We start from the raw sequence: 23,198 nt of genomic DNA, 5'->3' as shown, positions 1-23,198 counted from the left end.
GCGGATAACAAGCGAAGAAACGAGCCCCGCCTTTCCATACGTCGACAAGATAAGGTCTTAAACCAGGACAAGAGGGAAGTACGCCATCTATTTTCAAGGGTGTGGGAAAGTTTGGGGGGGATCGGGCCCCTTTGATTCCTTGTGTTTTTTTCCCGTCGAGCCGGACTTTGCCCGTGTATTTCTTTTTGTGTTCCCGCCAAGCGGCGCCGCGGAAATCCCCGCGGCCGGCCGCCGTCGGCGCGGCGCACTTTCGCAGCTATTTCTGTGCGAGGCTTTTTTGGGGCGCTGAGAAAAGAGCGGGCCCCCGGAGAGCCGCGGGTGCCCTGGGAGAGGTCCGCCAGGGAGGAAATCAGACGGGCGGCGGGTGGGCGGGGCCCAAATTTTCCTTTGAATTCTTGCGGCTTACATTTTCCTATCAGCGGCTCCGAAATTCCCGCGAGGTGAAAGTTTGAAAGACGCAACATTGCGCTCTGCGTCGTAGGAAAAAATACAACATAATACAACTAACTCTTAATTCCCGTCTTGTAAAACAGTAATAAAAATAATATATTCTCATCAAATTCGCCTTTTTATGGAGGCTACTGCAGGCTAAATACAAAATCCGATTTAAAGGCAACGCCGCTCGTAATGTAAATGCATGCATCTGCTTTGCCAAATAGAAACCGTATGAAGAGTCTGCATCCTAAATGCAAAGCATTTGCGCCATTTTTTTAAACAAGGCTGCAGGACACCTTGAAACCAACAAGGCTGTTTGTTTTTTTTAATCTATAAGCAGGACGTGTTTGACTTTTCAACGGCCACCCTCCAAACACACACCTACACGCCGGCGCAAAATCGTCCCATTTAAACAAACAGGAGGCCTCACAAGGCCATTCGAGCTTACGCACAAACACACACGCGCGCACACCTACGCGCGTATGTTTGGTTATTGTGGCGTCACACTGGCACACACATGCGCAGCGGAATTCCCCCTGGTGGCCTCTCCCGTTTCAGCGCAAGCGAGCGCGCCATTGTCCGCCACGCAGCACACAGGACAGGCCTTGTGTGTGTGTGTGTGTGTGTGTGTGAGACAACCGTGCCCGCAACCTTTGACCTGTGACAGCATGGGAAAGTGGGTGTATTCAGCTGTGAGGACGCAGAGTTAGTGTTCGCACACACCATCATAATCATTTAGCGTCACTTTCCATAAAAATAAACACACTCACACGACCATTACGGTGATGTCATACTGTCGTCAAGTTGAAACGCGTTTTCAGCATCAGATGTCAATCAGGAAAGGAAGTAGGCCATGTTTCAAAAGGGTTTCAGCGAATGTCTTTCGGTGCTTTCGGCGCCGCGACAGGAAGAATGCATTTTTCATTTTACTTTTCAGATTGAGAGCAAATGAATTGCAAGTTGAGGCAACTTATTGCAAACCATGCTTTCAGTGCAGTAACTGCAAGAGTCCATTTTTCAGAGCAAATGAATCGGAGCTTTTATTTTGTGAAGTTTTATGGGCTTGCCCATTGACATTGGTGACGTCAAAGACAGAAATCAAACACTCCGAGAGATACGACGCCATTTTCTTCAATCGGACGCAGATGGCATATCACTCTGTCTTAATGATTATTTTTTTACACCCAACGCTGCGCAATAGATAAGAGTGCCACGTTGTCTACGTAATGATTAACGCGCTAGATATTGTGATTCGCGTATTGATTTAGCCCCGGTCCCGCCGAGACGCGTGTAGTGTACAGACAGCGCAGACCGCCCTGGTGGTGCGGGGGACTTTTGAAGACATATTTCTCACAGTCCCCCGGCCGGCGCAGGAATGTCAGGCATCCCGTCTGCCTCCCGCGCGCGTCACGCGCGGGCGTTCCCGCCGGCCGGCGGTCACGCGGCGCCCGCCGGCCGTTACGGCGGCACGGGGCGCCCGCTGCTCTTTGAACGGACGCGGCGTGGAAATGGGAGCCGCCCGCCTATTTGATGTTTCGCGTCATCGGCGCTGATGGATAGCGAGTCGCTCATTAGCCGTCGGGCCTCGGGCTGACTGATCAAAGCGGGGAGGGGAGGCGAGGGGAGGGGAGGCGAGGGGAGGGGAGGCGAGGGGAGGGGCCGGATAAGATAAACCGGACCCAAAATAGGGACTTCCGAAATGTGCTGCGTCTACACCCTGGGGGTACGCATTTGATATTAAAAAGGCCCGCTGCCCAAAACGCACGCAGTAACGACAAGCACTTGTTTTGAATTGGCGCACCCCTCCTTGCCAACACATATCCCCCAAAACACAAACCAGAACAAAATATAGAACACAAGCACAACCGACAAGCATTCCGGCGATATTTCTCATAAGAAAGCCACCCGCAGGAGGGCGCGCACCCGCCTTTTTGACCCGCGCACCCCCGCTCAGCCAACTCCGTCCGTCCCACACCGTAGCGTCTTTGTTTGTCCCCCCAAGGCCGACCAATATCGCGCCAGCTGGACGATAAACACGCCTACACATTTGCATACGCAGACACCCGATAGCCGAGGCGCGCCCACGCACCGCTGCGTGCTCATACGTAGGTACGCACGCGCACAAATTTACACACGCCTGTGTGCTCGTGCTCCCGTTTTCCCACCGAGCAGGAGATGCTGGGAAAGTCTTAAGTTGTCCCTAATTGATTCTGCCGGATGAAAACACACACACACACACACACACACACACAGGCTGACAGGTGCAGACACGCAAACACAAAAACATACACTCAATAACACACGCAGGCAGCTGCACAGGAACACGCGCAGGAACGCCGACATCCAACACACACACGGAAAAGAACGCTTCACAACACAGGCAGCGTTTTTACAACACAAAGAAAAAAAAAAAGCACAAGACTAACTAAAGACAGGTCCTTAAATACAAAAGACACAAAAAACACACAACCTACACAAGCAGATGCCTGTAAAACAAAAAACGGACACATACTTACACACTACACACAATAACAAAAAATACACAAGCAGATGGTAAGAAACACAAAAACATTTGCACATCAATTCGCAACACGCATGCACACAGAAAAAACTGGAATATACAAATACGCACACAATTTGGCAAACAACAACACACAAACATACAAGCAGATGCAAAGACACAAATTACCACATGCGTTCACAAAAACAAAACCATTAAAACAACACAATAGACTCAAGCAGTTTTACACATACAAATACACGCAAAAAACACACAAACAAAATACATACACACGAACGCCCTCGAAAGAAAAACACGCACGCACTTACAAATTCCCAAATAATAATCCACATACATTCAATCGCACACAAACTGACAAAAACACACAATCACACATACCAACAAAACACACAAGCAGAAACACACGCATGCAAACCTTGAGACGCACTCATGCTGAAGACACTCAAACACACACACACACAATTTGACAAAAAATAAACAATCACAAATACACACAACAAGCAGATACTTATAAACACAAAATTACATGTAAGCACACACAAAAAAACCAATGACACGCAAGCAGATACGTCTAAACACAAAAACACACACATGCGCAAACCTAGAGAAACACACACACACACACACAGCGCATGACAGTGTCAGCCTTAAAGCATGCGTGCGCGTGTGAGTGGTCGCCACTGCTGTATTGACGCGGTAAAGCGATCCGAAGGGGAAACACACACACGCACCAGAGGGAGAGGAGCGTCACTCGCACGGAGATTGGGTTACGGCACAATTCCAGCCAAGCCGTGGGAACGCCACCTTCTCTCCGCACGCACGCACGCACGCGTTGTCACTTTGTTACACACGCACACATGTTCTTGTGACGGATGCTTACAAACAGCAGAAAAACTGACAGACACGTACAATTTCAAAAAGCAACAATTCCGACATTTCTATGCGATCGGAGCTTGACGGTCGAGATTTGGTGTACAAAAATAACCAACATTTGGACCACATAAAAGCATTACAATTACAGTTTTTGAGATGCATTTTGGTAGGATTTCTGACGTTGATTTTCCTGCCTTTTTTGCAACGTCCTATTGGGTGGCGCTCAAACTATGTCAGCAGACAGAAAAATCTTTGTTGAATTGTTTTTCACCTCAAGCCGGTAGGTGGCGGTAGAGAGCAGTTAATGGCTACGTCGTGGAGCGTCGTCGTCATAGGCTACAAAGACGCGCCAAAACCATCGTCAATTTTTTGTGTCGGTTAAATGAACTTACGTATGTATGGATAGCGCTGGTGCCACGCAACGATTTCGGTGATGGAATCGCTGCCAAAAATAATCGCTGTTTGTCAAAATGCCAATTCCGTAAAGCGCACACACACAGAAAAGCAGAAACGCACTCTCGCACACAGGGCACGACAAATCCAAACAGAGTAATACACACGCATAGATGATAACCACAATTCTCAACAGCCCGTACACCAGCAGGGCTGGAAAAAAGTTCAGTCCTAGTCGATTGGCTGTTTCCAGCGGGAGAAAAACGTGCAGGTGGCGCCACCTGCTGGCATGTGACGTACGTGTGACACAAGACGGTGGCCGGCAGGGGGCAGCGTTCACACTTTTTTCCCCCGACCCACACAATTTTACCGTTCACTAGCTAAATCCCAGTGCGCCATAATAATCACCATGTGGTGGCTAATGAAAGTAGCATTGATGTTTAAACCTTTAAGAAGAGAATTCAAATACAACCAGCGCTGCAACAGAATAGAACTCAGGCTATTTTGTACGCTCAGCAAAAAAAAAACAAAAGACTAGTCACTAGTGCATGACTTCAACTCATAGAGCCACAAATGAAAATGGTAAGAATTAAAGCCTTGCAGACAATTTGTGGTGTATGCGATAAGTGGCTAAATATCGCATTCGGTGCCATTTCTTTAGTTATTTTTTTTTTAAGAATGGTGAAGACGCAAGAAAAAAAAAAAGATCCTCCCAAAAATGAGCGCAATATCAAAGTTTTATTCTTAAAATGTAGTACAGAGAGGAACAGTAGTACAATTTATTTATTTCAAACAGAGAGAAGAGAAACAAACCAGGAGAATGTTAAGTTCCATCTTTGAAAAGTTCTGGTAAAAACGTAAAAAGAGTAACCTGAATTTTTGCTTTTTTTGTGTGTTCGGAGGGCACCGAGTCTTGCATCGCTGTCAGAGAGCAAAGAAGTTGAAAAATACAACTTTTTTTGTTTTTTTTTGTCTTTTCCCATCTTCTTAAAAGCGTAAAAAAATACAGCCGGGAAGTGAGGATGGATGGGTGATGGTGCGCGTGGACGAGGGCAAATAACAATGTGTAGTGTGGTGCTAGTTTGATTTTTGTTTTGCTTATTGTTGTCCATACAAGAAATACAGCAATAAAATAATGAGTAGAAAAATCAGTAGGATGGCGCGAATCATTAAAATAAAAAAAAAAAGTGACAGACAAGCGGCACACAGCAAAAGCGGAAGGGAGGGACTTAAATAATATTTGTTTCTCATATATATATATATATATATTCATATCTTATAGACTCTCCAGGTATACATATATATTTGTAGGCCCTACCCACAGTGATTTTTGAAAGTGACACGAGGAGGGAGATGAGGTGTCCCGTACAAACTGCATATGAACACACATACTATATATGTATATATATTTGTGTTTCTATATAACCTGCCGCCCCACACGCGCTATTCAAAAACATGTGCTGAACTAATGGGAGGGGCAATCAGAAAAAAGGGGGCGGGGCAATCCGAAAAAAAAGGGGAGGGGTAAAGTGAATGGTCGCACAAACATGTGGCCCGGCTCCTCCCGTACACAAACAACAATTAATAACAATAACCATAATCATTTTGGTTGGACAAAATAGAACAGTCTTGATTGCATTTTTTTGGAGTCAATATATATATATTAAATAACAGAAAAAGAGTTCAAAACCAAAAGAAGAGAAGGTTCCATTCAGACCCGCATTTCGGGGGGGAAAAATGAAACGAAAAGAACTATCACAAAAAGTAAGTGCATGTCTATGATGGCGCCATAGAGCTTCACTCATTTTTTGTCTTGTAGAAACAAAAGTGTGTCTTTTTTTTTTTTTTAAACTATCCGGCAGCCCAAATTAAATGAAAATCAAACTCCCTGCACCCCTAAAAACAAAACAAAAATAAAAACGCTTTGGACGTCACATTACCATTAACTGATTCCCCACACGCTAAATATATATATATATATATATATATATATATATATATACACACACATAGTGTGTGTGTACCAAACGAAACAAAAGAGACGTCCTCTTTAGGTCCTCGTAACGCACGGAAAAGTACTGCCGGTAGCTACATGGAAAAAGAAATAACCCAGGCGTTAAAATCAAAACAAAAAATGGCAAAGATTACCTGATAGTCCACAGGAGCCCCTTTTACCCCGGCATTTTCCCGCCTCTTTTCTCCATGACCCGGCAATTTTCCCACCTTGAGAGCTTGTATCAGATCCGTAACAGAAGTCGTGGCATTTTGCGCGCCGCCAAAGCGTCAAATTTCAACTCGCGTCAGCGGAACAGGATGCCCCGTACGAACTCTAATGCGAGATCCAGTTTTTTTTTTTTAACGCTCACATCATAAGAATTAAAGCCGCACTCTAGGTCCAATATTTCAGTGCGCATCTCTTTTCGCAGACTTGCCACGAAAAAAAGGCTGGTGTTGTCGGTAGTCAAGGTTTCGATCACGGGAAACGAAAGGAATTGAAGCCACGCCGTAGGTCCTAACTACTAAAAGGTATTCCGCCACGCCTGGGGATATGAAATTCAGCAGCCCCACCTATTTTGGCCAGGTTGCTGTGTGAAAGAGGCTAGCGTTGATAGAGGTCAAGTTTTTCAAGTGGAGAGACTATGAATTAAAGCCGCGCTGTAGGTCCAGTATTCCGCAATCTCGGGACGGGGGTGCGAAGTTTAAAAGTTGAAAATGAAAGCCGGGTCCGGTCTTTTAGGACACAGCCACCCGGCGTGAAGTTCAACACCCGACACCCCTCAGCCGATTTTGCAAAACGTCAGTGTGAAAGAGGCGAGCGTTGGCCGAGGTAGAGCTGTTGACAAAAACGGTAGACGTGTCGGTCATATTCCGTGGCGCCGCCGGCGTGGTTTTTGTTTTGTGAATCTTACGAGAAAGAGGCTTGTTGGAATCAACGTCGATGATGTGGTGACGACAGAAATCGTACAAATTAAAGCTACGCTGTAACCTCCAGGTCTTTGCCACAAAGCTGCCTGCAGATAAAGGTAAGCGCGGGAACGATTAAAACACACTTATGGAGGAAAGGCGAAGGCGGCTAAATTTCACATCTTCTGTTACGGATGCGATTTTGCAACGAGAAGTAAAGCCCGGATTCACTGGGTTTGGCATGAAAGGCAGAAGCGGGCAAATGCCGGGTCTTGGTTTTCTTTTTTGGGCGGGATCTCTGCGTGAAAGAGGCTTTAGTGTTGTAGAGAGGAGGTGAAGCGTCAGTTGAACAATTGAAGCTTATTTTTTTTTTCTTTCATGACAACAGACATCATAAGAATTAAAGCCTCGCTTATTTTGTAGGTCCAGTATTCTGCGACAAAGCATTACAGCACCAAACGTCGCCATTTGGCAAAAAAAAAAAACAAACAGAACAAACGATTCAAGCTTTAAGTGAAGGTCAAATGCTTTTTTTTTTTAAAGTGTTAGCGTGACGCGGCGATTGGTATAAAGCTAGCTAGAACTCCCCCTCCCTTGCGCTTTACTTCTTAGACTTTTAAATAATTTTTCTTAAAACTCTAAAACAAAATAAAAAGAAATAAAGGTGTCTTGTCTTTGAAGCGTATTCAGTAGTTTGTCCTGCTCCATCTTGGTGTGCGGTCTGTTTGGCATGGCGTCCGTCGTCACAGCCCTCGTTATCTTTTTTTTTTTTTTGTTTTTTTTTAAATTAATATATCATATAAATATGGCTGCAATTACATTAAAGTCACCAAACAGATTTTTTGGTTCCAAGATTTGCGCAGGGAAACAAAAAAAGGAAAGGAAACGGAATAATATAGAATATTTTAGCGCACCTAAACGCCAACTACACAGCAAGTATAAAAAAAAAAAAAAATCACGATAGACAATCTGTGATAAGACCTTAAATTTTCTTAAATTAAATAATTACCTCCAATGATTGGTCTAGCTAGCCCTCTCTCTCCGCCGATTTAAAAGGAAACATACCCCCCCCCCAAAAAAAAAAAAATAATAACCTGATTATTACGTATACTATTTCTCCGGTGGGCATTACCAATAATATTAATAAGAATAATTAAATCTGTACACGGCGGGGTTCCCACGCTACCAAAGCTTTGTTTTGCTTTTTCTTGTCAAACTCGCATATTGAAGCAACCTCGAGGTTTTGATAGCACTTTTGGAGTTGATTGTTTACCAGCTTACATATATTCAAAAGAAAGGGGGGCGGGGCTAGAAGCCTTTGTCGTCCTCCGGAGGGGCGGGGGCGGCGGCGGCGCCCCGGCACGCCCAGCCGGCCCGATCCAGGTCGGCGGAGGCGGAGTCGTTGTCGGCCTCCAGCAGGTCGTCGGCGTCCTCGGCCTCAAAGTCGTCGTCCCGGGGGAACTCCATGGCCTCCAGGCCCGCCTGGCCGGCCTGGTGCGAGTCGGCGCAGTCGGCGCACACGCCGTAGCGGCGCGAGCCGTGCTGGATGCCCACGCTGGCCGCCAGCATGAAGATCTTCTTGCACACCATGCACTTGTACTTCTTGTCCTTCTTGTGCACCTGCCGGGACGGGCGGACGGCGTCAAGCCTCCGCCAACTCCCTCGAGGGGACCTCAGGTCAAACATTTTCGCTACGGCGAACTCGGCATACGGATATTGCGTTTTTGGAACGTGACGAAAATGCGGATAAGCGCCGGATTCATCCCGAGGGGGGGGGGGGGGGCGCCATTTCGCCCCGTCGCACCACCAAAGCCAGAAAAGAGCCCCGGCGCTCGCTAAAAATGGCGGCCGGCTAGCTACGGTTCTCATTTAGCCTCTAATCGCTACGCTAGCCGTCTAGTCGCCGGGATAAACGGAAGATAGGTGAAGCGTACTGACCAGGGAATGTCTCTTGACGTGCTCGCGGCGGGTGAAGAGCTTGCCGCAGATGTCGCAGCTGAAGGAGCGCACGCCCGAGTGGATGACCAGGTGCCTCTTGAGGGTGCGCCGGTGCTTGGCGATGTAGTTGCAGTGCGGACACTTCAGCTTGTTGACCGCCTGCAGCGGCGAATCGCCTGGCGAGGGGAACGCCGCTTTATTTCAATCAAAACCATGAGAGTGACAAATGTGGCCACATGACGCTCATTCTTCATCTTTTCTCAATTAGCTTCGTATCCTTAGGAATATCCGCCGCAAATGACATGGCGGTTGCTCGCAGCGCACCTGTTTTGGGAGTTAGGTCAACGGACGGTCACAAGCTGAGCCGCGATCGGTTGTCACCGGGCAACCGCAAACGGCGTTTTCGAATGCAATATTGTTGTGGTTACCGCGGTAGTATTTTCACTCCTGCGTGTTTCAAATGAAGGGGATGCTCCGCCCCACTGAAGGAATTGACTCGTCGTGGTCGTAAGGGGCTGTTCATCTCCCCCGGCTGACCCCGGTGTTCATTTTAGGAATGAAACATTGATGTTTTGGTTTTAAAATGAAGCTAAAAACATAGAAGGGCCGGTCTTTAGCGGCTCTTTCCAGTGAGTGGCTCTGCGGGGCAAAGTGAAAGGTTCTTGAATAACGGCCCCTTTTAGTCAATTTGAAAACGGAATCAAAATGCTCACGTTACGCGATGTTCCATTGTACACTTGGCGCACCGAAGCTAGCATGCTAACGTTTGGATGAATTTGACCAATATAGAAGAGGTGCTCGAAAACAAGGTCAAAAGGCGCAAGAGGAGGGCGGCAGCTGCTCGGTGCTTCAACGGGGCCCTCCTGGCGCCCCGCCCGCCACCCTCCGATGCTAACGAACTGGTGCGGACAGATGGTTTTGAGCGTAAATTAGTAGCCTATTGATTTTGAAAGTGCTTGAAAATGGAGCAGGCCGGGGTGGGGGGGGGGGGGAGTGAAGAGTCACCGCCTTTTGTTTGAACTCACAACAGTGTCGTCGTCAGGGCAGGTTGCTAGGGGGGGTTTGAAGGCTTGGGGTGAGGGGGTGGCGTTGATGAATCCCAGGTAACCTGTGAGCCTGTGCGTGCGTGCGGGCATGCACATTTCCTTCACACGCGCATGATCCTTTAAGGGGCTGCTTTGACCAACCCCCCCATTTCAAGTGACAAAGGGGTGGCGCACCTATTCCCTAATTTAGCAAGCGTTTTACATACAATCGCACTGTTGCCATGACGACGACACGCTCCCAGTCCAACCTCCACTCAGTTGTGTTAGGAAGGGAAAAAAAAAAGAAACATGCGCGCAGTCGCCTACCATGCAATTGGAGAGCCCAAATGAGTACATGTAGCAGAACATTAATGAAAACATTTAAAAAAAAATGCACATCTAATTTGTGATGTTTTCTTGAAACAAATCTTACCACCATATTTTCAACACTAAAAAGCACACCGGATCAAAAGGCGCACCTTCAATTAACGGCCAATTTTAAAACTATATATTTGTATATGGCACGCAGCATTATAAGGTGCACAGAATAGAAGCTACAGTTATGGCGGGGATGCGATATCCATCCACTAGATGGAGACACGCTAAAGGCAATGTCAACAACATAATCAGATCGTCAGTATTCTCACAACTCTGTTCACTCGCAAAATTAATAAACGTCTGTTTTATAAAAAAAAAATGACTTCATTACACTAAAAGACTGCTTTCAGGGGTGTCAAACATACGGCGCATGCGGTGATATTGGAGCAGTTTTACCACCACAAAGAAGAAATAGGAACTGCCGTTCGTTCATCGTTTTGTTTTTCTCATGTCATTTGGAGATTTTGTGAATCAAAATCATATGCGGTACTCGTACTGGTATCGGACAAAAACGTAAAAATAAAAAAAACTTTAGCGTGAAGGAAATACCGCAACTTATAGACAACGCTATCATTTCTAAGCCGAAAATAGAAAAATACTAAACATACCGATCTTTTGTGCATTTTTTTAAATAGAAAATGCAAAAAATCCTTCCAACCGCAGCCTATTTAGTTGAATCCAAAACCTTCATTCAACAAATATCGTCGACAGGTTTGCGAGCATAATATCGCATTTTAACGTGATCGTGGGCGCGGTAATCGCCGCTGCTTACCATTCTCCCAGGACTCCCCCGGCTGGATGATGCTATACTGGATCTGATTGGACAGCTCTGGGAAAAGGAGGCGGGGTTTGGGATTCCACGTCACAAAAGACAAAAAAGGGAGAGGTGAGAGGTTTGTCAGAGGGGACGTGGGCGTACCTTTTTTTGTTTACCCAACTAGACAGTCGGCGCACACACTTAAATGAAACAATGCGAGCGTCTCATGAAAGCAGACACACACACACTGAGCCCTATTATATGTAAAGAAGGGCGGCAGGGAGGAGTGGGGGCGCCACACCTGCGTGCGCGCGAGTCTGGTTCCTCCACGGTGAGTCCCGACATCCCATTAAGAACAAGGCCAGCACGCACCCTGGGTCAATATTTGCCCACTGCTGCCAGATTTTTAGTCATGTTCAAAAATAATAACAATCCAAGATAGATCCGGAACTCTTCCAGCCTCTGCGGACTTTCTTTGTACTACCCATTTTAAAAAAATTCTGCGGTTGTCAAAGTAACAAAACTCTGCTCGGAACAAACCAGTCACACTAAGCGACAGCGTTCAAAGTAAGTCCGGTTAGAAACAAACGCTGTCGTGGCTCTAAATCTTTCGATACGAAAAAACGGCATTTTGGGGAAAGCTTTTGATATTGCCGTTTGGAAACCTGGTCCCAAAACACTTTCAAGTTGGAAGAATGACTTCTTTTTTCAGGTCCAAATATCCAGCAATTTTTGGGGACGGCACACGTCAAAATGGACATCCCGTTCCAAACTATTTGACTTAACTCGTCATTTTGTTCTCTTTTTTAAAACTACAGGTAAACTGAATTTGAACGGGGGTGCGTCGACTTTAAATAGGCCCCGCATGTGTTGGGGCTCTCTGTCTTTCCGAGAGTGCGGGCGAGGTTTACTAGCGTGGCTAAATTCCCACCAAATCAATGGCGCTACACCCTTTGCTTTTCGCGGGGACGACGCGGAAGCCATGTGATGCGCGCAACAAAACCCGGCAGTGTGCGGCGCCTAATCGGTCACGGCCGCCGGACCGCGAGGAGAAGCCGATCCGCCGCGCCGATACGGATCATCAAAAGCGTGCACATTTTCTTCCCACAATGCTGCAAAAGACGAAACGACGCTGCTGAGAGCTCGCACCCTTGGGCGCGGACCATTAGCGAGCCCCCCCCGCCCCCCTTCCAAGGCATCACTTGTGGAGCGCATTAGAGGAGCTGCAGGCACTAAGAGCATTGCAGCGCATTTATAGGGGAGGCCTGAGGGAGAGGACCCACCCCGGCTTGCACCCCCCCTCGCTTTCTTCATTATCCTGCATTAGGGAGGGAAGCAAATGTCGGAAAAAAACACGTCCCGCGCTTCCGTCGCGGTGGAAGAGCGCCGCTTTAATGGCCGAAGGAGAGATTACGGCCTACGAGAAAGGGCGGCGGGGAAGATTAAAAGGTTATTGAAGGATACCGGCGGCTGGAATCAACATGTATGGGAGGACACAAAGAGGATTTTAAAATGGAGTCGTGCAGATTTTTTTTTTATGTGGAAGGGCAAGGGTTGGTGTGGTTGGGCGCGGGCGCCCCGGCGTCCACAAAGCGGGCGTTAACGCGGGTATAAGCCTCCCGCGCTCCCACCCCGCCCGGCTCGGGAGCGATTAGCGGGGGATCATCGGAAGGGAACGGCGGGCCAGGTCGAGCCCGCTTGACGAGCGGCTCAAGCTTTTCAAACGTGCGCTCGCGCACTTTACGGAGGCGTCGACGTTCGTCGGCGAATCGATTAATAATCGACCCAGACTAGGAGTATTTAAGTTCCACCTGCCCGAAGCCCCTGAATTCCGCCGCCAGTTACGCTGGGTTTTTTGTCAGGATTTCTACCGCAAACTCAGCCGCGCTTACCGGAGATCAAAGCGTCTTACCGGCGTTTTCCGAGAGCGCCAAGAAGTCCTCTCGGGGGTAGGAGGCGGACGGCTGGACGAAGGCGCCCCGGTCGAAGCCCGCCTCGGGCTCGGGCGGGAAGTTGTAGACGAACCTGCGGGCGGCGGCCTGCTTTTTGCGGCGCCCGCTGCCGCTGACGGAGGCGGCGTCGGGGAGCTCGCGCTTGACGGCGGCCGGAGCGGCGCCGGGCACGTTCCAGACGAAAACCCGGGCGCGGGGCTCGCCGTTGTCGGCCGAGTCGGAGGAGTTGTCGTTGTGGTGGCTCCAGCTCCCCGAGGGAGCGCCGGGGGGACCGGCCCCGACCGGCGTCACCTCCACGTCGCTGCACTCCTCCTTCACGGCGTCGTCGTCCTCCTCGGCTCGGGCCGGCGGCGCCTCCTTGGCTTGCCCGCTGCCGCCGGCTTTGATGGAGAGCTTGGAGAGGATGCTGGTGGCCCAGAAGTTGCTGGGCTTGCGGTCGGGGCGCCCCCGCTGGCCTTCCCGGGTGAGCGTCTGCCGCTTGTTGTAGTCCACCAGCACCGAGTCGGGCGCCTCCTGCTTGATGCTGATGTTGAGCGCGTCCTTGATGAAGGCCCGGCAGGACTGCACCACCTCGGTCATCTGCAGGTAGCTGGCCACCGACATGACCTCGATGGCGTTGTGGCTGGTGAGCAGCAGGTTGCCCGAGTAGAGGAAGTCCAGGATGACCGAGAAGCCCTGCACGGCCGCCACGTCCAGGTGCGTGACGGTGGCCCGCTCGGGCGCCTCGCCGGGCGTCAGGCAGTAGAGGGTCTTGAAGTAGCGGCTGCCCGCCACCAGGATGTTCTTGTGGGCGCGGAAGACCTGGCCCGACACCACGATGTTGACGTCGCACAGGATGCCGCTCTTGCGCTGCTTGTCCAGCTCCCGCAGCAGCTGGTAGCAGTACGAGTTCTGGTTGGCCTTGTGGCGCGAGTCGTCCTCCGACGAGTTGGTGGACGGGCTGCCGTTGTCCGAGGGCCTCCCCGACTCCTTGGGACAGACGCACAACGCGCGCATGGTTTAGCGGGGCTTCTGCGGACCAAACCCTTTGCGTGGTTTTTAGCGCCGCGCCGCGGGCGCTGCTTTTTCTTTGCACGCTAGGAGCAAATTCATTGAAACGGGACTAAATTGTATTCTTTCCAAAATGCCGATCGATGAAAACGTACCTTGTGTGAATGCCGCAATGAAGAACTATTATAAACCACGACCTCCATTTCACACCTTTTTTTTTTTTAACGGAAGACTACTTCATAAAATTCATTCAATGGATTGCCCAGCCATAGCGGCACGCCTTTTATTTTGTTTGCTATGATACGGATAAGCGGCGTCCACAAACGAGCCGGAAATAAGACGACGTAGCTTCCACTTCGAATGCAGTTTAAAAAAAAAAAAAAGTACCAACTCAGGTGCGGACGGCACAGCACTCTTTCCGTACAAAAATACTTCACACCGAGCGCACTGGTTGAAAAAAGGCCGAGAGGCGCCGTTCCGAATTGTGGGGGCGCGCCAACTTTGTTGTTGAAAAAGACAAACGGCTTGGAAAATTGCGCCCAAGGACATTTTGAGGACAAGGCGTACAAAATAAAAGCCCAATTGTATGTTTATACAAATAGGTCATGCGCCTGGCGGCAGCCTCGTCTTTACTAAACACCGCGGCGTCGGCAAACACCCCCAGGGTTCCTGACACGCCCGCCGGAGGGGGCCGAACTGGTCCGACAGGCTTCCACAAGGGGAGCGGGGATACAAATGAGGTACAATGAAGGGATGGGCCGCCTGCGCTGGAAGACATTAGCGCGCCGCGCTTCCCGGCCGGGACCGAGATGACTCGGAATTCTTGGCCGGGCTTTTGGGCTCGCTCGACCAATCGCTCAAGCAAACTTTGACCTCTGCAAAAATCAAAAGGCTTTCCAATCGAGCGTTACCACCCGGCTCAAATAAAACGAGCAACTTCCTCTTCGGTTTAGTTCATTTGCCCGTGAGACTTTTTTTTTTTGGAGCATCCGTTCAATGAATTTCACCTTTCACAGGGGCTAGTTTAGTTCAATCCTTCAGGTGGCGCAGGCGAGTGACATTTTGGGATTCGCGCCCAGGACCCCCTCAATCGCGCACGCGCTTGTCTAAAGGCGGGACTTTTCCCAAAGGGTTTTCTAATCATTATTTTGGGCCAAAGCAATTTGTTGTGGAAGGGGAAGAAAAATGACAGATTTAGAATCCTGAGACCAAAACAACCGCAAGAGATTGGGGCTCGCCGTTGGCTTTTTTCCCTAAAGTTGCGTCTGCGAGCAAACAATCAAATAGATTCTTTCCTCCTTAACCGCACCATTCGAGCACTGGGCCTAAAACGCCCAGAACGCAGTCCTGGAATGCGGGCTTCTTTCTGCCCTTTTGCTTAACGGCTTAGACATTGACGCCGGTTTTAGTCAATCATTTCTTACCGCGCTTCTGGACAGCTTTGGGAAAAAAGAAAAAAAAAAAGCGGTAGTGACACACTTCCTAGCTGGCTGTGTGAATTAACAACGGCCAAAGCTTAGTGTAAACAATCCAAACGGGGCGGTAGAATGGTGATTTTATCTTGAAAAAGTCACCTGACCCAACCCTGGAGGCAAGTAAGCTATGATTGGTCAGATGAAATCAAGCATCAAAATGGCCGCCCTTTGCGATGGATCACACCCAATTTGTTACATTCAATAAATTTACAAAAAAACAAAAAACGGTTGACTTCATTTTCCTCTTAGCTTTTACTTGCACGATGTTGTTATTTACTCAAAAACAATCATCTTGGAGTGGAAAATTTCAGTCAATTGTTATTTAGTCCATTTTAGAATATGAAACAAATTTAGAAAACATTAAAGCGCTTCATTTTCGTATTGATTCCATTTTAGAACGTACCTTATTTAAGGGTAGAAAACAATTGACAACTTCATCTTTCTTTCTTTGTGAATACAGTTAATATTTTAGCAATAAATTTGCCACCCTCATTTCTTAAAATTTTTAATAAATTCAAATTGTAAATGTGAAAAATGTCAGTAAAGATGTAGCGATTTCATTTTAGAACATAACTAAATGAAGTGTATTCCATTTTTAAAAGTTTATTTTTCATACATTCATGTTGTAGTGTGGAGAATAAGTGAAAATCGTAGTGTAGAAAAATTAACATTTCAAATCAGTGTCCTCATTTAGCTTTTATTGGCATTAAACTCGCACAACAAAAGGTTTATCGCCGTGTCGTTCGGGCCTAAGGAGTGTATAATTCACTCCAATTTTAAGAAAACTCTGGCAAAAGGGAAGCGCCGCAATTTTTAAGAGCCTTCAAAGCTCAGCGTATCATCTCCAAAACAAAGCTAAATGCAAGTTTTTCACACTTTGACAGAGAGACGACCTGAAGGAGGGATGTCCCAAGACGCAGCGTGGGGAGGGGAGTTGGCAGAAGAGCGAGGCTGGCCCGTAAAGCCCTCCCGCCCCAGCCTGGTACCAAGCATGCATAAGATGGGGGAGTGTGCATCCGGCGCTGCGCGCGCTAATGGCGAGCTTCAATACATTCCAACCACACTGATAATACATGCAAGCGACGCCAACATTACAAGGTTTGGTTTTTTTTCCCCCACAAAAAATTGCACAGATGTCCTAATCCAGAATAATTCACATTGCTCTGGCATTTTTGCCCCCCGCCCACCACAGAAAGCAGGCTGCGCACACACACACGCACACACACACACACACACACACACACACACACACACACACACAGCTGGGGTTTCAGCAGATTAAATCCATTTCTCTGAGGTCCCCACCCAGCCCCCACTCTCTGCACAGCAGCCCGGGCACACAGGATGGCATAGAAAGGGGAAAGGGGGGGGGTTATCATCCATCCTCGGCCACACAGCTGGAGGGGGAGAGAGAGAGAGAAAGAGAGAGAGAGGGCGACGGGATGTGAGGGATTGAGAAAGAGCGAACGGGAACATGCTCTTGCTCGCCACGGCGGCTGAAAAGGAGGCTCATAATGGAAGAAAAGTTACAATGGCGAGATAAGAGATGGATGATGGTCGCCGGGCCTCGAGAGAAAATGCGGAGCGGAGGAGGAGGAGGAGGAGGAGGAGGACGGGCCAAGAAACGCCGGCGAGCGAGCGAGCGAGCGAGCGCCCGAGTCGACGGGTCACCCCGTTTTCGGCGGCCTTCACAATGGCCCGCGTTCTCCCCGAGGCTTATTGTCCACTCACTGTGGGCCTTTTGTCAAACGGCTTCTTCGGACCGAGCCGTGGGGACCGGGACGGGACGGGGGAGAGGGGAAGACCACGCGGACGCATCCGAGACGGACGGCTGAATGTCTCAAAATGCCAGCATGTGAAATGAAACTTGTCATAGTCGGCGAGGCTCAAATATTCACCACGCTCGCTGCTGAAAAATTCAAAGTTGCTTGAATGCCAACATTGAGTTAGTTAATAACTATTGCCAACTATCGCTCCAACCTCAATATTTAAGAAATGTAGCATTCATCAAATTCTTTTTTTTTTTTGCCCCGGCGATTCGAATCGATGAGTCGGCAGCGAATGAGTAAAGAAACTTTTGTTTTATTTTGGTTTACGGTTGAAGGCAAGTGATAGACTACTTTTTTTAAGGTGTTGGTTGGAAGAGTACTGTTTGATACCGATCCAGTACAATTATCAGCAGAAATTATACGCGCTCTTATGATACATACTTCGATTTTTTTCAAGTATGAAATGTTAGAAGAGACTTGATCAAATTGATTGAACAAGAGTCAGCAACGGTAGGCAGACCGCTTTACTCTTTTAGCACTTTCGCAAGCGAGGTTGTTTCGATTACTTGCGCTCTCACGCTAGCTCCTGATGCTGCCGGATGGAAGACAAGAAGCGGATTCCGGAATGGACTGCGCGTATACGAGCGCTAATATAAGAGATCATCGACGTACACCGATATAATGCATTTTTTTTCCCCTTTAATATGAATATGGGATTGGGACACCCCTGATCAATTGCAGATGAAAACCTATTTTAAAGTTATCAAATGAATTATAGACAAAATATTCATTTTTCACTGCTGAAAATGGCTAATAAGTAGAGTACTGTATACCTTCGACGGCATATCCCAAACCGATTTGATTTCTTGCAGCAGTTAACTAAGTTACACGCTGGGTTAAACTCGCAAGTTAAGCGGAGTAAGTAAGCGCTGGATGGCAGGAGGACTACGCCAAAGCGCCGCGGCGCGCTTGACCCAGGCATCAAGATAGGCCGCGGCGCAAATAAACCTCAAACCTAAACAGACCGGAGCCCCATCTGCCACAAACACGACACACCCCGAACAGTAATCCGGCAGTCGCCGTGCGCAAATTAAAAGCCCCCCCCCCCGAGAACCCCACCCAAAACTGCATCCAGTCTCACAAGTGGACCCCTGAGGCGAAAAGTGGTGCCTCCCAAAAAAAACAAAAACCTCAACTATGGTCACCCTGCACCCCCTCCCGACTCAACCCGACCAGCCGGTCACCAGATAGCAGAACAATACAGCTGTGTGCATTTGGCCCAAGGTGTGGGAGGGCCTCGCAGAGTGTCTCCCGGCCTCTCAACAATGCCGTGCCACAGAAGAAGTAGTTGGGGGGGGGGGGGGGCGACGACACAGAGTCACTAATTCAACAAGAATTCTCCCTCTGGCGGGAGCCCACCCCATTTTACTGACCCGTGGCCCCCAATAAACATCCAGTCCATCGCGGTATCTTGCCAGACTGCCCCCCCCCCCCCATCACCTTGTCTTTGTCAAAGCTACAATAAAAGGGTGAAATGACTCCCCAATTTCTGGCCAAACCACATGGGTGGGGCTTGAAAAAGTCACGTCCCACAGGGGTGGGGTACCTTTTTCTCTTCTGAGCGCCAGACTAAACTTTGTTTTGGGGGCAACTTGACGTCCCCCCCCCACCTACCTAAACAAAATAATGAGTTTTCCAACCGGTACTGCACAGTCTGGTTTGGTGGGGAAGACAAAGCGTGACATGGAGAAAAGCAAAACTGAAACTAATTTCTGAGAAGGGGATTTTTTTCTCCCTTCTCCTGTGCACCGAAGCTGTACTTTGGTAGTTTTTGTGGAAACAAATGTGCACAAATGCAAGTAACCTTCGGATTATAAGGCACACTGTCCGCTTTTGAGAAAATAATAGTGCAGAAATATCGATTTTTCAAATGTTTTCCGCAGCGTCCAACTTGTACAGACTAAAAGTGGCCCTCTGGTGAAGATTGTACCTTTTTGGCCCTATTTTGATCTGGATGGAACCCAGACATTAGACCGCACCTAGAGCATTCCCGCCACCCCCCCCCTTTCAAGAGAGACCCACATGGAGCCCAGCTGCACCGCGTGCTGGCGGCTAATCGAGTTAGCCTCTCCCGACGCGACTTAAAGCCGCTCGTTCCAAAAAGCGTAGCCGCGCATTAGCGTCACCGGCGCCCCGGGATAGTGGGACGCATCCCTCGGCGCGCTCGCCGGACGCGCGGGGGTTCTCGTTGCCGGGGAGAATCGGCGGCGCCGAGCCCCCTGATCCACCGGCGGCGCTCTCCTTCCCAATTAGACGCGCGTACAAGTTAGCGGATCACTTTAAGTCATTCTGATTAGCGATTGCGTGTGGCCGGGGAAAGAACTAAATGCGGACGTCCAATCCTCTTCGGAGTCAAACGGGACTCGCGAGTCGGCCGTGACAGCTCGCCGGCGAGGCGCTCTTTGGCACCAGATTGGGATCGTCCGCGACGTCCAGCAAACACTCCCTGCTTTTATGTCATCTGGGAACGCCCCGCAAATGTCGGTCACGAGGGGGCCAAAAAAAAAAGCAGGTAGAGTCTTAATGGTTACAAAGACCTAGAATATTCGGGGGGTGATTTTTAACAGGTCTGAAACGCAAGAGACGCCCCAAAAATACAAGATTGCCTCCGACCACTTGAAAAAAGGAAAGCCTGGACCCGTTTTCTTGAGCGGCCCATCTTGTCCGACCGAGAGGCCCCTCGACAGGCACGCCAGATCTTTCTTTGTAAATACCCAACGCGCAAAAAAAGGCAAATCACATTCAAATATTTGGGGTGCCATTTGAGATCATTGCTTGGGAAAGGGGCGTATACAAGACTTATTCATACAGTAGGCCCCACTCCACATAAATGCGGAAGATGGTCAGGTGATGCCATGACATCCTATTCACCGTCAAACTGGAAGCCCGCATGTCACATCTGACCCACTGGACTGTTTGAACCAGTTGTTTTTTCCCTCACCAAGCTTTTCAGATATTCTGAAAAGGAAATAATTCTAATTACTAAGAATTGTGACGTAAAAAAATACAAAATAGACTATTATGAGCTAAAAACAAACCTGTTTTCCACTCATTTACTGTGCAATTTTGAGCACACCAACAAAAATTGAAAGCAAACACGCATCAATCCCCGTTTACATAAAACTGTCATTTTGCTCTGTAAATTGAAATAAACTACGGACTGGCAACAATGAGCACGGCGGCCTTTTTTTTTTTTTTTGCTGTTGTCCAGTATGGATTTTTTAGGGGGTGTCATTCTAGCATAACGCCTCTAATTTAGCTCCCCAAGAGGAGGAGGGGCAAGGTTGTGTAAAAGCACCAGAGGTCAGCACGGAGCGCCAGCCTTGAGAGGCCGCACACGAGGGCCCAAAGGGGGGGAGGGGGGACTTACAGCTCCCCTTGTCGTCCTGACCTCTGGCTGGATAATAATTAAGACAGATGCTGATGCAGAGAAAAAAAAAAAAATCAGGTGGATCTTATGCACAGTGGCAAGGGAATAAAATATAACTTTTGAGCAGCGGTGCGCAAACATTTGTGCTCAAGAGTAAAACATGCTTATTTTTAAGTTAAATGCGGGTCAAGTGGTTTGTACGTCAGATAAAGGGTTTGGTTGCCGTTATCTAATAAAATGATTCATCTTTTAAAACAAACATTTGCGCTTGTAGACGTAACTGAATCAAAGCAGCAAACGGGGATAAAAAGGCAATATGCCTCCATTAACGATCATTCATTCATTTCATGATTGTCAACATTTAATTTGCGTTTTACGTATTCAAAACGTTCAATGGAGCACAACGGTTCGTGTTCTACGCTTTGACAGTTTTGTTATTTCCTGAATTCAAGATTAATTCAACCTCGAGGCACCGGTTTTCGAGGAAAGACCAACATTAATACATGAAATGTTCCAAGCCTCTCTTTGACGGGCCGGATCAAAGAGCCGAGCCTTAAGCGTTGATGGGCCCGCGGGCTACAGTTTGGAAGCCTTCGCTTGTAACCATTACGGTTCGCGTTTTCGAGAAACGCCGGAAAGAAAGGGAGAATCGTCCCAAGAACATGCTCGATAGACTTTCAGCTTCTACGGCGAACGTGTCAGCCCGGCCTCAAGCGTCCGATCCCGGATACACAGCGGCGAGCTAGGAGCTAGCTTGGCACCGAGCTAGCCTCTAAGCTAATTAGCCGCGAGGCGAGCAACCCGGGGTTCCGACAACCTCGTTTTCGACTTTAAATGTTGGACAAAGTGACAAATACGCTTCGCGCATGACGCGCAAGTCGCAAATTAAGCGTGTTCGGTTTGTTCGAAAGCGCACTTTGCGAAAGTCTCGACGGCGGCGGAGGGTTTCGGCGCCCGAACGAGGCGGTTACCTGTTTGCCGGGGTCATTCCTGGCGTGCTCGGACGACAGGTGATGTCGGAGGAGCAGGGCCCGCTTGTAGCTCCGGCTGCCCTTGGCGAGCTCGTCGCCGCCGCTCCGGGGCGCGACGTCGCGGCACCACGAGCACGACATGAGCCCCGTCTGCTGGCAGAAGCGCAGCCAGGGGAACTCGTGGAGCCACGACGCGTGGAAGAGCGAGTGCTTCTGGAGCAGCGTCTGCGGTCTCATCTCCACGCCGCATTTCCTGGGTCCCGCCTCGGCGCTCCCCGACTCGCCCAAGTCTTCGCCGGCCGCTTCCCGGTAGCCGTTGGCGGCCGCCGCCGCCGCCGCCGACGCCTCCTCGCAGCTCCCGGCCGCCCCCTCCGCGTCCTCTTCCTCCTCGGCGTCGGGCTCCGTGCTGTCGCTCACCGAGCCGGCGCCCTCCGGTCGCTTCCGCGTTGGTCCCGCCGCCCCCAGATCCCCGTCGTCGTCTTGGTCCGGCCGCTTGCCGTTAAAATGTCGGTCCTGGCAGGCCGGGGCCTCCCAGCTGTTAGCGTTGCCCGCGCCGGAGCCGGAGCCCGAGCCCCCGGAGGCTCCGGAGCCCGTTAGCCAGGCTAGTCCGCCGCCTCGGAACGCCAGCGACCTGCGGTTCCTCTCGCCGGACATTTTCTTGCGCTTACGACGAACGTCTCACCAGGATCCCCCCCGCCACGGCAAAATCCTTCCTTTTCCCTTCCGTCTCCTCGCCGTCGTCCACCCGCCGCCGTCGCTCGTCGTTTTTCGGTCGCGGGGCCCCCGGCCGGTGCGAGTAGCTGGCTTATGCGGCGATCAGTCGCTCTTTTAGGCGCATAATGACATTTTCTGGGTTCTGGCTGCGTCCGCGCAGGCCCCGCAGAGGTCGAATGGCAACGACTTTCCTCCCCACAATGCACCTCGACTGGTGCTGGTGGTGGTGGAGGCGGCGCGGTGGGAGGGGAGGGGGGCGCTTGGAAGAGGGGGAGTTGGGGGTGCCGTGGATCGCCAATGGGGGCTTTTGTGTGTGCAAGGCTGCACCCATTTTCCGCATGCTTCTCATATCTCACCGTCTCTCGCCCTCGCCTTTTTTTATTTCGTTATCTCTTCGACGCTTTCAGGCTCAGGCACATAAATTCACTTTTTGAAGAATCTTTAATCCCCTTTGTGTGTGTGTGTGTGTGTGTGTGTGTGTGTGTGTGTGTGTGTGTGTGTGTGTGTGTGATCACGTGACTTAATACTATTATGACGTACGTAATAGAAATGATGATTATATTATTCTGCCATCGATGACTGTATATCAAATGTAAAAAAAAATGTTTCTATGATGTTTTGTCTTGGTGTTTTTTTTTTTTTAAATAAAGGCTTTTACACGGTTACAAATATG

General features: G+C 49.3%; 1 protein-coding gene across 2 annotated transcripts; it reads right to left on the bottom strand.

The window, feature by feature from the left end:
* Positions 1 to 4,941: 4,941 nt before the first annotated feature.
* On the bottom strand, positions 4,942 to 22,973 carry zbtb10 (zinc finger and BTB domain containing 10). Of its 2 annotated transcripts, XM_088404795.1 has the most exons (5): positions 21,812 to 22,972; positions 13,137 to 14,145; positions 11,240 to 11,296; positions 9,065 to 9,240; positions 4,942 to 8,746 (listed from the first exon to the last, which is right to left on the bottom strand). In XM_088404795.1, the coding sequence occupies exons 1-5, from the start codon at positions 22,463 to 22,465 to the stop codon at positions 8,435 to 8,437; spliced, it is 2,208 nt and encodes a 735-aa protein (XP_088260921.1). In that variant the 5' UTR covers positions 22,466 to 22,972; the 3' UTR covers positions 4,942 to 8,434. The 2 variants fall into 2 exon arrangements, with proteins under 2 accessions (XP_088260921.1, XP_088260922.1); XM_088404796.1 differs by lacking the exon at positions 11,240 to 11,296 and having other exon boundaries at positions 21,812 to 22,973.
* Positions 22,974 to 23,198: the final 225 nt, after the last annotated feature.

The sequence above is a fragment of the Hippichthys cyanospilos genome, chromosome 21 (assembly GCF_059441005.1).
Source record: "Hippichthys cyanospilos isolate Australia breed blue-spotted pipefish chromosome 21, RoL_Hcya_1.0, whole genome shotgun sequence".
NCBI lineage: Eukaryota > Metazoa > Chordata > Actinopteri > Syngnathiformes > Syngnathidae > Hippichthys > Hippichthys cyanospilos.
Note: the sequence above shows the minus strand (reverse complement) of the source record. Positions and strands in the feature narration are given on the sequence as shown.

Bases quoted from the DNA above. Each gene is read 5' to 3' on its own strand.
- zbtb10 (XM_088404795.1), bottom strand. From the start codon at position 22,465: ATGTCCGGCGAGAGGAACCGCAGGTCGCTGGCGTTCCGAGGCGGCGGA. The intron at 14,146-21,811 runs GTAACCGCCTCG...GTCTGTCCCAAG, and splicing joins GGAATGACCCCGGCAAACAG to GAGTCGGGGAGGCCCTCGGA. The intron at 11,297-13,136 runs GTAAGACGCTTT...TCCTTTTCCCAG, and splicing joins GGCGCTCTCGGAAAACGCCG to AGCTGTCCAATCAGATCCAG.